Source organism: Protopterus annectens, chromosome 16.part0 (genome assembly GCF_019279795.1).
Source record: "Protopterus annectens isolate FY-2018-M chromosome 16.part0, PAN1.0, whole genome shotgun sequence".
Classification (NCBI taxonomy): Eukaryota; Metazoa; Chordata; order Ceratodontiformes; family Protopteridae; genus Protopterus; species Protopterus annectens.
In genome coordinates, this window is record NC_056750.1 from 864,995,105 (window position 1) to 865,010,277 (window position 15,173).

At 45.6% G+C, this 15,173-nt stretch overlaps 1 protein-coding gene across 2 annotated transcripts in view; it reads right to left on the bottom strand.

Moving 5' to 3' along the window:
- METTL3 (methyltransferase 3, N6-adenosine-methyltransferase complex catalytic subunit) overlaps positions 1-15,173 on the bottom strand; it is a 1,113,102-nt gene that overhangs the window by 909,621 nt on the left and 188,308 nt on the right. For both annotated transcript variants that reach the window (XM_044058241.1, XM_044058240.1), the window contains exon 4: positions 3,430-3,605. In XM_044058241.1, the coding sequence (XP_043914176.1) occupies positions 3,430-3,605 (176 nt within the window). The remainder of the gene's footprint in view (positions 1-3,429; positions 3,606-15,173) is intronic.

Sequence of the window (15,173 nt, forward strand, 5' to 3'; positions counted from 1 at the left end):
TTTTGGCAGAGGATAGCCCTGACACTGAATGCTCAGAGACTGGCATTCTACACCTAACATAGTTATCAATTTTCTAATAATCAGACCTCTACATCCATTTATAATCTGTTAATTATAATTAGCCTACAACACAAGATAAGAATGTTTCCCAGTGGGTTACCTATCTGAAAATTCTGGAAGCAGGCTGAGGCGATGGACTGATGATGCAAATGAGGCTTTGGGCGCTCAAACTGGGGCAAGAAAGGTGAGAAAATGAAGTGGCAGGTGTTCCTTTATAACACTGACCTGGGGCAAGAAAGGTGAGAAAATGAAGTAGGAGTTCCTTTATAACACTGACCTGGGGCAAGAAAGGTGAGAAAATGAAGTGGCAGGTGTTCCTTTATAACACTGACCTGGGGCAAGAAAGGTGAGAAAACGAAGTGGCAGGTGTTCCTTTATAACACTGACCTGGGGCAAGAAAGGTGAGAAAATGAAGTGGCAGGTGTTCCTTTATAACACTGACATGGGGCAAGAAAGATGAGAAAATGAAGTGGCAGGTGTTCCTTTATAACACTGAGACCCTGATATCCACGTGGGAGGGCAGCTGTTGGCTCAAGGAAAGAAAAGATAAAGAAGCTCTGGAAGCTGGACTGCATGTCACACTTCTGCAGGCAGGAATCTCATGAGTCAGTACTAAACCATTCAACATTTAATATCTGAGCAGGAAAAACACTACCTGGAAAGTGATATGCTGAAGTGGGTTAGAGCTGTTGCATATAAACATATGTTACTATAGGCAGAAGACAAATATAGCTTAATTTGACTCGTCTCACCATGTCCGTCCCTTCCTGGTAACCACCACTTCTACCAACTTCCTTTCAACCCATTCAGTTTACCAGCTCAGATAGCAGTTTTTATACAATCTCCACCCTCCTGTAAGAGCACCTTACTTTCATCCTTAACCTTTTCCCAAATAACCCAGTTGTGCATGCTTCTACCACCTCCTTGCAAGTACTGTACGAAGCTGGAAGGGTGTGCTGGAGTATGGCAAAGGAAGGACACATGCTACATTAACTTTACTTGGGTATGCGTAAAGATAAGAGAGACAATCTTGCACAAAAGCAGTCCCATCAGGTTGTTTACATGGTTGTAGGAAATAAGCTATGTGAATGGAAAAGGTCAGATGTAGGTTTGCAGGAAAGTAGTTTCAAGTTTACAAATGGTGTGAGGGTTGTGTTTAGACAGCACTCTCTGTCTTGTGGGGTATCTACAGGGAGTGAGGGATGCATTGGGATAGTACCCTCTGACTTTAGGGATACTACAGGCTGTGAGGGTTGTGCCTGGACTTCACCCTCTGATTTCTGGGGTACTACAGGGTGTAAGGCTTATATCTGGACTGCACCCTCTGCCTTGTGGGCTACTACAGAGGGTAAGAGCTGTGTCTAAACTGCCTCTTTTTGCTTGTGGGATATTTCAGGGTGTGAATATTGTGCCTGGATTACACCCTCTAACTTGTGAGGTACTGCAGGATGCGAGGTTGGTCACTGAGCTGCTTCGTCTGAATTGTGGGATACTACATGGTGTGAGGGTTGGTTTTGGACTGCACAGTCTGAGACCTGTAGTGTGTGAGAGCTATGTCATGACTGCACCCTCCAACTTGTAGGATACAACAGGATAGATGGCTGTTTCAGGACTGCACCATCTGAATTGTGGGGTACTACAGGGTAGAATGTTTTTTCAGTACTGTAGCATCTAACCTGTGGGGTACTATAGGGTGTGATGGTTGTGTCTGGACTTGCACACTTTTTCTTGCAGGGTATTAGAGGGTGTGAGGGTTGTGTGCGGACCACACCTTCTGACAGGGCGTGAGGGTTGTGCCTGTACAGCACCCTCTGACCTGTGGGGGTACTACAAGGTGTGAAGGTTGAGTGTGGACTGAGCCCTTTGACTTGTAGGGTACTACAGTGAGTGCAGGCTGGGCCTGTATGGCACCCTCTGACCTGGGAGGTACTACAAGGTGTGACGGTTGAGTGTGGACTGAGCCCTCTGACTTGTGGGGTACTACAAGGTGTGAAGGTTGAGTGTGGACTGAGCCCTTTGACTTGTAGGGTACTACAGAGAGTGCAGGTTGGGCCTGTATGACACCCTCTGACCTGGGAGGTGTTACAAGGTGCGAAGGTTGAGTGTGGACTGAGCCCTCTGACTTGTGGGGTAATGCAAGGTGTGAAGGTTGAGTGTGGACTGAGCCCTCTGACCTGGGAGGTACTACAAGGTGTGAAGGTTGAGTGTGGACTCAGCCCTCTGACTTGTGGAGGTACTACAAGGTCTGAAGGTTGAATGTGGACTGAGCCCTTTGACTTGTAGGGTACTACAGTGAGTGCAGGCTGGGCCTGTATGGCACCCTCTGACCTGGGAGGTACTACAAGGTGTGAAGGTTGAGTGAGGACTGAGCCCTCTGACCTGTGGGGTACTACAAGGTGTGAAGGTTGAGTGTGGACTGAGCCCTCTGACTTGTGGGGTACTACAAGGTGTGAAGGTTGAGTGTGGACTGAGCCCTCTGACTTGTGGGGTACTACAAGGTGTGAACGTTGAGTGTGGACTGAGCCCTCTGACTTGTGGGGTACTACAAGGTGTGAAGGTTGAGTGTGGACTGAGCCCTCTGACTTGTGGGGTACTACAAGGTGTGAATGTTGAGTGTGGACTGAGCCCTCTGACATGTGGGGTACTACAAGGTGTGAATGTTGAGTGTGGACTGAGCCCTCTGACCTGGGAGGTACTACAAGGTGTGAAGGTTGAATGTGGACTGAGCCCTCTGACCTGGGAGGTACTACAAGGTGTGAAGGTTGAGTGTGGACTGAGCCCTCTGACTTGTGGGGTACTACAAGGTGTGAATGTTGAGTGTGGACTGAGCCCTCTGACCTGGGAGGTCCTACAAGGTGTGAAGGTTGAGTGTGGACTGAGCCCTCTGACCTGGGAGGTACTACAAGGTGTGAATGTTGAGTGTGGACTGAGCCCTCTGAGCCCTCTGACCTGGGAGGTACTACAAGGTGTGAATGTTGAGTGTGGACTGAGCCCTCTGACTTGTGGGGTAATGCCAGACACACCATTGTTTTTCACCATTTACATGCTTTCACTATGAAAAGCCAGTTGAATGAAAGGCTCTAGCAACCACTGTGATGCACAAATTACATCGGGCTTGGGAACTAGAGAATGCCTGCTGCTACAGTTAAAGAGCGATACAGGAGTGTATGAATGACTGGTTTAGAACAGGGTTTGTTCAGGGGACTGCTTTCTTGTTAAAGAGTGATACATGAGTGTATGAGTGACAGGTTTAGCAGAACAGGGTTTGTTTAGGGGACTGTTTTCTTGTTAAAGAGAAATGCATGAGTGTATGACTGATGGGTTTAGGAGGATCGGGTTTGTTTAGATGACAGCTTTCTAGCTTTTTACCTGAAGTGAAGTTTCCTGCATGGTCCCTCTTCTTCATTAGCCTTCATGCATTCCTCCTTTGTGCCATGGTCACAGAACTCCTGTACCTGTGCTCGACCCCTTGAGCGGAACTTTTCCACAATGGACTGTTCCTTCGCTGTACTGGTGTGGAGAAGCTCCAGAATTTCCTGACTCACCTAAAGTCAGATAAAAATGAGGATTAACCATACATATGAACAAAAAGGGTATCAATATGAAAAAGACACATAAACACAATCACTACATACACTAGCCTGCTGTTATCCATTTATTTTATTGACATTTCATTACCAGGAAAGTCCTCCTGGGTAGGTTTCCATTTTCAGCGGTGGCCAGGAAAGGAAAGTGCTAAAGTATTACAAAAACGTTTTATAAACAATAATTCTAAAATTAAAGATAAGTTAAAATAATACAAACAGGAATTGCAATATGAAGTGAGAAAAAAAAATGAAAGTTATGTACGTACCATAGTGACAGATCTGTCTTGTCTGTCTGGCTCAACCTGTGGGTTATCGGATCAAACACTGGGTAAATCCCTGAGACTTCCAACTCATTGGGCTCCACCTCCTTTACCCAAAATCTCCCTACTCCTCAACCAACCCACTCAGATCGAGCTCCAAGCTACAATACTCCCAAAAGGGAGAAGTACAAAGGACTCCAAGAACAAGGAGAAGACTACCACTGTTGGCCGATCACCAGAGAAAAGGAAGTTCCCAATTAAACAAAGGAGTAGGGGAGGCTGAACCAGACAGCGACAGACCAAATAAACAAAGGAGTAGGGGGAGGCTGAACCCAACAGAGACAGACCACATAAGCAAAGGTGGGGGGTAGGGGTAGGAGTAGGGGAAGACTGAACCCAACAGAGACAGACCAAATAAGCAAAGGTGGGGGGTAGGAGTAGGGGATGGCTGAACCAGACAGTGACAGATAATATGGCTCTAGCTTTACGGTAAGTACATAACTTTCATATCCAATGCTATCCTCTTAGTCTGGCTTCAACCTGTGGAACAGAGTTCCCAGCCAAGTAAAAATCCTCAGAAGGAACTAAGGAAGGATCTAGACTGAATATCTAGCTTGTGATGAGAAACAAACGTGTGATGGCCCACCCAAGTAGCTGCTACACAAACTTCATCTATGGATATTCTGTAAAATAAAGCTGTTGATGTAGCTATAGCTCTGCTAGAATGGCTCTTAGGTTTGACAAGCAGGGTCTTGCCTCTCAAGGCATAAGTGAAAGAAATAGTCTGATAGTCACTTGGATAAAGTCACTTTTGACATGGGTCTGCACAATCTACATATTGAAAAGGAAACAAATAACTGACTAGAGATTTTCTAAAGGTCTTGGTACTGCCCAGATAAAATCTCAATTTTCTATGCAGATTCAAATACTGCAAAAAGTATTTAGCCTTGTTGGAATAATTGGGGAAGAAAAAAAAAAGCAGGAAGATGAATGGAGATATTGAGATTACTCTCCAAGGCCACCTTGGGTAGAAAAGAGGGATTCATACAGACAGAAACCCTCTCTTTATGGGACACCAGATTGAGAGGAGAGGAATCAAGAGCTTGTAACTCTGAAACCCGCCTAGCCGAAGGAACAGCCACCAAAAATAAGAAATTCCAAGACAGCAACTTCAAGGCTGAAGTAGCACAAGCTTAGAATGGAGGGCCTGCAAGGACTTGCAACATAAAATGTAAATCCCAGGGGGGATCAGATCTGAAATGGGAGGACATAGCAAAAGGTACCTTTGAGAAAAGCCTTGGAAATCTTAAGAGCAGCCAAGGGATATTATCCTTGCCAAAATGAAAGTTAGATATGCTGCCAACTGCACCTAGATTGTAAAAAAAAAATTTATGCTTGAATGAAACAACCCAGCAAGAAAATCCAGAACAGACTCTAAAGTGGTGGAAAAGGGATCAAATCCTGCATATTCTATCCACAGCACACAAAGTCTCCATTTAATGGAATACACCTTCCTAGCAGAAAGCTTTTGACATGATACTATCAGACAGCTTGGGATTCCTGGCTAACAAGGTCACTGGAGAAACCATGTGGTTAACTTGAGGGACTGTAGATTGGGGGATCCAGGCCCTGTGGATGAGAAATCTTGTTGAGATACCAGACAACAGACATTGTCCGTCTGTACTAAAATCACTCTGCTGGGGAGGCAGTCCTAAAAGGTATGCAATTCTAGGATGACAGCCCTCATCTTTAGAACCCTGACATGGACATCTGCCTCCACAGAAGACCAGGACCTATGAACCATCCTCTCTTTGAAATGCCCCCTCTACCCAAGAAGGGAGGCAACCATGGTAACCGTGGCCAAAGGAAGGGAAAGAACAAGATGTCTCCTCTTACTCACTAAGGGGGACTGTAACTACCACGGAATCTTATCGAAACATACTTTTGTCAGTCCTACCGGAGTGTTCATTGGATGAGTCAAGAATGACCATTGTACTTCCAAGACCCACTGCAGAGCCTTCATATGGTACCTTGCTAGAGGGATCAATCCTATTGAAACTGTCATGTGGTCTAGGAGTTTCAAAGCATCCATCTCACTCGAACTTTAAAGTGCGAGTACTGATACTGCTTGAGCTCAAAGGCTGATCACTCTGGAGCGCAGAAGCCTGGCAATTTCACTGACAGTATCCAAACAGCAACCTATGAATTTTAGGTGTCTGAACAGGATGTAGACTCGCCATTAGATAATTTGACTGCAATCCTTAATTGGCTGTATAACTGCAGTAAGGGGTTCTCTGGCCTTAAGTGACATGGGGTGGGGTGGGGGGGGCAGTGAAGAGACCACTGTCTGGGTAATGGAAGACCTAGAAACCTTGCACCACTACCATGCACTTGGTGAACACCCTGGGGGTGGTAAGACCAAATGGCAGGGCATCCCCTAGCCAAAGGCACAGAAATCTCCTAAAGCACCTATCTTTTTATGATACATGTCCTTGAAGTCTACACAGCAGATCCTGTTGGCCTTCCACAGATGTAGAATGGACTGCACCATGACCATCCAGAACTTGGTCTGCTTCACAAAAGGATTCAATTTGCTTAAATGCAAAATGTGACTGAGGTCTTTGTTCTTTGGTGGCAAAAAACTGGAGAAGACCCCCCGATCCTGGTCTGATGGGACCTCACAACCTGATTTGCAAGCAACTTCTGAAATCTCTACTGCTGCCTGCCATCTCTGACAGGGTGGAACATCTGGGAGATGTTTGTAATGGAACCTTTGAAGTTCTAAAAAGGGAATAGCATAACCTCTGGATATAACAACACCCGCACACCTGAGGTCATAGCCTCCCAAGCTTCTGGGTGAACAACCAACCGAATCCAAACACAATTATGCATGGCAATGTCAGGGCCAGCTGCTCAGGACACTCCATCTGCCTCATAGTGACTTTGGCGATAGACAGCAGGGTAGACAACCGAGTCTCCAGTGTCTTCTGAATCTCCAGTGACTGCTGCTCTTTTCTTGACATTTCAGACACCAGATAATGTTGGAATCTAGTTAAGTGCCCTCAAGGCAAATGTCACTGAGACATAAGATCACTGCTCTAAGTGGTCCAAAGAGTGAGAGGTTTCCTTTATGGAGGCAGCTGCCACTATGATTGCAGCCAAGACCAGACCTTTAATCCAATGTGGTCAACCCTTGGGAGGAACAAGGATTTTGTCAGGTTTCTTAGGAATAGGCTCTACCCTGTCAGGTTCCTTCCATGCCTTCCGAGACATTATGTCTATAGCACATCCAGAAGGGTAATCACCTAAGGCATAGATGGGCTCATGCTGAAGTCTTCCAAATATACTGACTCCTCTGGAGAGGGGGGCTTCAATGGTCCAGTCCCTGCATTGGTGGAGAAGCTCCAAGAGGTGAACGAAACAGGCATCATCCTGATGACACATAGGGAACCCCTCTCCTTCCTGGAGGTCAGTATCTTCTGTGAAAGACTCCTACAGGAAGTCAAGGTGCTTCCTGTCACACCACCTCTTACCTATGACCTCCCGCACTGACGAGGGTAGAGGAGAGGGGAATGAAATAGGAAGCTCCACCAGGGGAGCCGAATGAAGACCAATTGAAAGACTCTCCCAGAGCAGATTGATGACTGGTCGCAGGCCTAGATGAGAAAGTAGATGGCACACAAGATGGGGAGATCTGACCCATTTCCTTAAAGGAGAACTTCCTCTCCACGACACCAAAGCTGGAAGTGGACACTGGCTTCCCAGAGCCGATGGTGCCAGTATGCAAAGATACTCGGGCAACTGGAGTCCAGGGGAGCTGCACCTTGCTCAGAAGTCAAGACCGGAGCCGAGCTGTTGAACACCGAAGCTCAGAGTGGGAGGGACACTCACAAAGCTGGGAACATCAAGCCCAAACAAGAAAAGCCAGTCTTGTATTCACATCCTGGGGGTCCGGTTGGCTCCAAAGTAGACAAAGCCAAGGAAGGGGCTGGAACTGGGGACCGCCAAGCCATTGGATCCAGCACCGAGGGTAGGAAAACAGCTGGGCCCAACAACCTCATGATCCAAAGGGGGTGAGGGAGGAAACCAGGAAGATGGATCTGAGGTTCCAGGGAACAGGCCCTGAGCCCAAAGGGATAAGACCCAATTGCATCTGGGTCTGCAAAATGGACTTAATCAGCTGAACCAAGTCAGAAGCTTTGAAACTGTCCACTGACCACTTGGATGACAAGGAACCTGTCTGCCAGATCCAAATGGGGGGGGGGGGCAAAACATGGACGGGGAAGGTGAGGACTGCAGTGATAACACTGATGGAGTGGATGGGGAGAAGGGAGGAGCTACCTGACCTGATGAAACCCCTTTGACCAAGAAAGGGCTGGGAAGAGAATGCTGGATATGGAGCCTTGCTTGTAGTTGGCACTGAGGGTGATAGGCTCTGAGGGGTTGGAGCTGATGCTGAAAAAGCCGGGGCACCCAAAAGCCATGGGAACTTCAGTACAGCAAGCCAGGAGGAGGAGTACCAGAAACAGAGGAGGACCTCTTATGATCCCCCCTTGGGAGGTCTTGGAGTCCTTAGGCAGGAGGTGCTTATTGGACACAACTCTCAGAACTGAAGCTGAAGCAGCAGAGGAGGAGGAATCAGCAGGAAGAAAGCCCTTAAGGACCAACTTCGTCCACCGCTCATTTACTGTATTGGACCCAAACTTCTCACAGATGGAACAGGGGGAGTCCAGATGGGCAGCTCCCAAGCAATAAACACACTTATTCTGTGCATCCTGAGAGGACAGAATGTGCCCTTATCCACAACAGAACCCCCTGTCCAAAAAGCTATAACATGAGGTACCAATACGAAAACACCCTACACTAACACTATCATTAAACCCTAAATGAAACAGAATAGTACACGAAAAGGGTGGGCAGGCCCAAAATAATGATACACCATACATACAAACCCACTAGAAATCTAAAACCTTAAACCTAGCTATACTACTATAAACACTAACTAGGATAAGAGGGGAATACAGACAAAAACATAACACCAAAAAGCCATAAAAAGGATTTACTGAAGTCAAGCTACATCAAGCTGCTGAGAGGAATGGCAGCACACTAGATCTGAGCAGTCAGTTGAGGAGTGGGGGATTGTGGGCAAGACAGGCAAAGGCTGGTGAGTTGAAAGTCTGAAGGATTTGGCCAGTGTCTGATCAGATTCAGATCAGACAACAGAGAAGACATCGGATACAGGGTTATGGCATATATAGACAGAGGGTTGGGGAGAGAAAATTATTAAAATTAGGGAGTGATGAAGAAGGGAGAGTAAAGAGGTGTAAGGGATGAACAGGTAATTTGCTCATATTTAGGGATATAGTTTATCCTGGGGTTGAGCAACAACAGAGACAGATTTTAGCAAGGAAGTCTTTCAGAATGATTTTAAAAGGGCTGGAGGGAGGATACTGACCTGAAGGATATAGATAAGGAGTTCCCGGCCTTAATGTGGTAAAGAGTACAGGCCAGACCCAGCAGATTGACAGGTTTGTGGACACAGGTTTTTGATCATTGGATCATAATGACAGAGAGGGGACATAGTTGTGTAGAATAGTATTTAGTGCTGGAAAACATGGATATTGGATATTTTATAGGTGGCAAGAAGGGTTTACTTTCATATAGTTGAAAGCACATCCTTTGAATATGCAGATACGTGAACAGTTTCCGCTAATTCCGTCCCAACGACTTCCCTAAAGTTCGAAAATAAATCGAAAGTCGACATTTCCGACTGCTCCACCACTGAAACAAGTGCTACCATGGGTCAAAAAGGGGGCAAGATTTTGTTATTCAGACCTTCAGTTTTGTGAATTTGCAGTTTGCAGTTCACAGCAGCAGTTTCGAGAATGTGGTTGTCAGACTTATGACGGTAAACCGGTAAGATGATGTGTATATGTTAGATGATGGGGGTAGTCTAACCAATTTAAGCTTTTTAGTGCTACACAGTAGTGGGTTCTGAAAGGGGTGTTTGCTGCAAATTTAGCCACTTTATCATAGCATTGTTCAAGTTTTGCTTTTTGTGAGTCATGGAGAGTAGCAAGGAAGGGAAGACCTTAAAGAAGTGTGGGTGAGTCATGGAGAGTAGCGAGGAAGGGAAGACCTTAAAGAAGTGTGGGCAGGAGATAAGTACTGGCAAGTGTAGTTTTAGTTGCTTGGTGAGAATATTATTTTAGGTCTATAAAGCACTCCTAGTTTCTGTTGAGTTTTTTTATCCAATTACATATATGCAGATAAATTTAAGATCATCACCACTGTCATCCCTAATAATTTGCTGTATGAATTAAGAGAGAGGATTTTATATTTTGTTTTTTCATGAGAGACTGACTTCAGAAGTTTTTTTTTTTTTGAGCAGGAGTTGAGCGTTACAAAGCCATGTTTCAGTGGCTGTTAACACTTCTTGAGTATTTTTTTTGGAGCTCTGCAACTGAGAATGGAGTCATCTGTGATTGTATTGGGAAGGCCTGTTGTGTGGATGTGTGGAGGGTGTTGTTGAGAATATTAAAGAGAAGGAGACCAAGGATAGAGCCTTGTGGTATCACTGGTGGGGACTGGGAGGTATGGAGACAGAGTGCAGTGCTATTTCTACTGACTGATACCTACTGGGTAAGTATATGTTCTAAGCCATAAAAGGGTGGGCTGCGTTTGACCTACCAAAGACATATGAAGTAGAAGTTTGCTGCGACAAACTTTGGTGAAGGCTTTAGAGAAGTCTAGAAATAAGGAGACAACTAGTTTGCCAATATCTCTAGCTTTACTGACAGTCTCTATAAAGGTTAGAAGTGTGAATTGTGGTGTTAATGCATGGGAGGGACGGAATCTATTTTGTTTGGGGGCAGGAGTTGTTCTTGCAAAATATAGTTTGAAGTGGGAGGGGGATAAGATTGCTATAGGTCTAAAGTTAGTGGTCTGTTACATTTCCATGGGGGAAACTCATCCAGCAGCGAGTCACACAACACACCGCCTCTATAACAACTCTGAACTTTTACTAAAAATTCAGAGAAAAATGCCAGAGATATATTAACCTAATTAACTACTGTTAATAAGGTTAACAAAAATAAAATATAGTCAAAGCCTGGGGGATGCAGAAGCCAGTATACTTCTTCATGCCAGTCCCAAGCCCAGATAAATGGGGAGGGTTACGTCAGGAAGGGCATCCAGTGTACAATTTTTGGACAATACAGATTTCTATATCGGATTGGTTGAGGCCTGGGTTAACGACGACTGCCTCCAGTACTTTTATCCAACAGGGTGCTGGTGGAAATTGGGTTACTGCGGACTGAAAGAGGAGGAGAAGAAGAGGGGAAGGCATACCCAGAGGCAGGCAGAGTGGAAGAACGTTAGGAGTGTGGAAATGAGGGTAGGAACTTTGAATGTTGGCAGTATGACTGGAAAAGGGAGAGAGCTAGCTGATATAGAGAGAAAGAAGGTTGATATATTGTGCATGCAAGAGATCAGATGGAGGGGAAGTAAGGTCAGGTGTATTGGAGATGGGTTAAAATTGTTCTACTGTGGTGTGGATGGGAGAAGAAATGGGGTAGGGGTTATCCTGAAGGAACAGTATGTCAAGAGTGTCAAGCAGTGTGATGTTTATGAAGCTGGAAGTTGATGGTGTGATGATGAATGTTGTTGGTGCATATGCTCCGCGGGTTGGTGAGCGATGGATGATAAAGATAAATTTTGGAGCACGTTTTCTGAAGTAGTAGAGAGTGTACACCCAAGGGTCAGAGAGTGGTGACTGAAGCAGACTTCAATACGCATGTTGGGGAAGGGAACGGAAAGGACAAGGAGGTGATGGGTAGGTATGTTGTTAAGGAGAGGAATGCAGGTCAGATGGTAGTGGATTTGTGAAAAAGATGAACATGGCTGTGAAGAGGGAGGAGCACAGGGTGATGTACAAGAGTGTAGGAAGATGCAAAAGGATGATTTATATCCTATGCAAGAGTGCCAGTCTAAAGGAGACTGCAAAGTGGTCACAGGAGAAAGTGTAGCTAGGCAGTATAGGATGGTGGTCTGTAGGATGACATTGGCGATCAAGAAGAGGAGAGTGAGGGCAGTGCCAAGGATCAAATGGTGGAAGTTGAAAAAGGATAACTGTAGGTAGAGTTCAGGGAAGAGTTAAGACTGACACTGGGTAGCAGTGAAGAGTTACCAGACAGCTAGGCAGCCACAGCAGAGATGGTTATGGAGACAGCTAGGTGCTTGGTGTGACATCTGGAGAGAGGAAGGAGGAGAAGGAGACCTGGCGGTAGAATGAGGAAGTACAGGATAGTATATAGAGGAAGAGGATGGGGAAGAAGTGAGATTGTCAGAGAGATGAAGAATGTAGATGAGTACATGGAGATGAGGCGTATGGTGAAAAGAGAGGTGGTGAAGACCAAGGGTAAGGCATATGACGAGTTGTATGAAAGGTTGGACACTAAAGAGGGAGAAAAGGACCTGCACCGATTGGCTAGAAAGAAGGACTGAGCTGGAAAAGATGTGCAGCAGGTTAGGGTGATAAAGGATAACAAGGGTAAACATACTCACAACCAAGGAGCGTGTGTTGAGCAGATGGAAAGAGTACTTTGAGTGGCTGATGAATGAAGAGAATGACAGAGAGAGAGATTGAGAGGGAGAGAAGGCTGGATGATATGGGGATAGTGAATCATGAAGTGCAACGGATTAGCAAGGAGGAAGTAAGGATAGCTATGAAGAGGATGAAGAATGGAAAGGCTGTTGGCCCAGATGACATACCTGTGGAAGCATGGAGGTGTTTAGGAGAGATGGCAGTGGAGTTTTTAACCAGATTGTTTACTGAAATCTTGCGAAGTTTAAGGATGCCTGAGAAGTGGAGAAGTGTATTGGTACCGATTTTTAAGAATAAGGGTGATGTGCAGAGCTGTAGTAACTAATGAGGGATAAAACTAATCAGCCACAGGATGAAGTTATGGGAAAGAGTAGTGGAAAAGTACAGTTTTGTACCTACCATAAATGTAGATGTTTGAGTGTAAACACTGCTGCAGTCATTACACTTGGGTTATCCTCCCATCAGGCGGTTCCCCAGTCGGCCTGAGTTCCAAAGTCTTGGTCCGGCATCAGTTGCTGTTGCCTCCTCCCAGACATCAGTGCGACAGGGGTATATAAGATGCAGCCGATGCCATTTTCTTCAGTTTTTCTTGCCCCAGATGTCAGGTGCCCCCAAATAGGTAGGCAATTCAAATTGCTAGTAAAATAAACAAAAGAAAAAAAAAAAAAGTACAGTTTTGTACCTACCATAAATGTAGATGTCCGATAGGAATGCATCTGCAGTCCTAACAAATGGGTTGTCCTGTCGTCAGGCAGCCCTTCGGTCGGCCGGATTCCAAAGTCTGGGTCTGGCCTCGGCTGGTGTTGCACTTCACCCGACGTCATAGCTGCAGTTATTCGGGTATAAAGGCATCAGCCGACGCCATTTTCCTCAGTGTTTCTTGCCCGAGATGCCAGGTGCCCTCTTGGAAGGCTAAATTTGGATAAATGCCAATGTTTCCAAATGGTAGAGAGCAAACACAAAAATAAGCATGTATGTACATATATACAAACAAATACACCATAATAGATCCCCCCCAGCTAGCTATAAGGTGGGCAAATACCCTAGGAGTACCACAGAGGGGAAGGCGGGTGGGTAATCCTGACTGCAGATGCATTCCTATCGGACATCTACATTTATGGTAGGTACAAAACTGTACTATGTCCTTCAAGGATGCATCTGCAGTCCTAACAAATGGGTAGAATACCATAGCCAAACTAGGGGAGGAGGTAACAGGAGAGATTATGGTGTACTTAGGATCCCTTGCAAAACAGCAGCGGCAAAACCTGCTCGGGATCTAGAGTATAAAGGTAAATTATAATGCTTGGCAAATGTATGCACGGAGGTCCAAGTAGCAGCCTCTATAATGTCCTTGGTAGCCACTCCTCGTAAGAAGGCTGTGGTAGTGGCTGTAGCCCTTGTAGAGTGGGGCCTGATGTTTTCTGGAGTTTTCTTTCCATGGTAAGAGTAACAAAATCTAATGCAATTTCCTATCCACTTTGAGATTGTCTGTTTTGAGATTGCTTTTCCTTCCCTTCCTGTTGCATATGCTACCAGTAGCTGGTCAGTTTTTCTGTTGCTCTTGGTCCTGTCCAGGTAGTAGCGCAACTGTCTATGTACATCCAAGGTATGCAACAGTCTTTCTCCCCTGTTCTGTGGGTTGGGGAAGAATGTAGGTAGGTGGATAGCCTGGTTCAAAGACACTCTGGATACCACCTTAGGCATAAATGTAGGATTTGTTCTCATGGACACTCTATCTTGATGGAAGATCAGGAAGGGTTGCACTGCCATTAATGCTTGTAGTTCAGAAACCCTTCTTGCTGAAGTGATTGCCAGCAGGAAAGCAGTTTTCCATGATAAGTATTGCATCTCTGCTGTTGCTGCTGGTTCGAAAGGAGGAAGTGTCAATTTTTCTAGCACAAAGTTCAAGTCCCATGCTGGCAATGGTGGTTTCCTAGGAGGTTTTACATTTTTGATTCCCCTCAGAAACTGCCTGAGCAGAGGGTGTGAGAAGACTGGAGGATCCAAGCTGTATTCTGCTGAAATAGCTGATGCATGTATCTTGATGGAAGAATAGGACAGGCCTGAGTGGAAAAGCTCTGCCAAGTATTCCAGGATGCTGGCTATGTTTACCAGTGACACATCTTCTCCCCTTGCAGTACTCCAAATGTGATATAGTTTCCATTTTGCTGCATAATTTTTTTCTTGTTGAGGGTCTGCGAGCCTCAAGGATAATGTCTTTAACCCTTTGTGATAACTGTGGGTTAATTGATCTTATGCAATGTTCCAGGCAGTCAGCTGCAGAGTTTTCAGGTTTGGGTGCAGGCTGTTGTAGTTGTTCTGTGTTAACAGTAATGGAACCAGGGGTAGTGTCCATATTTGTTCCCGAGACATGCTCCTCAGTAATGGGTACCAATGTTGCCTTGGCCAGTCTGGAGCTATCAGAATGATCCTTGGACGGTCCTCTTTGATCTTCAATAGCACCTTGTGCATCAAAGGAAATGGTGGGAATGCATATGCTGTCAGGTTCTTCCAAGTGAACGATAGGGAGTCCACTTTCCAAGCAAGTGGGTGGTACGTCCTTGTGCAGAATTTCTTTAGTTGGTGATTCTGTGGGGACGCAAATAAGTCTATTTCTGGGAGTCCCCATTTTTTTGTAATGGCTTTGAAGATGTCCGGATG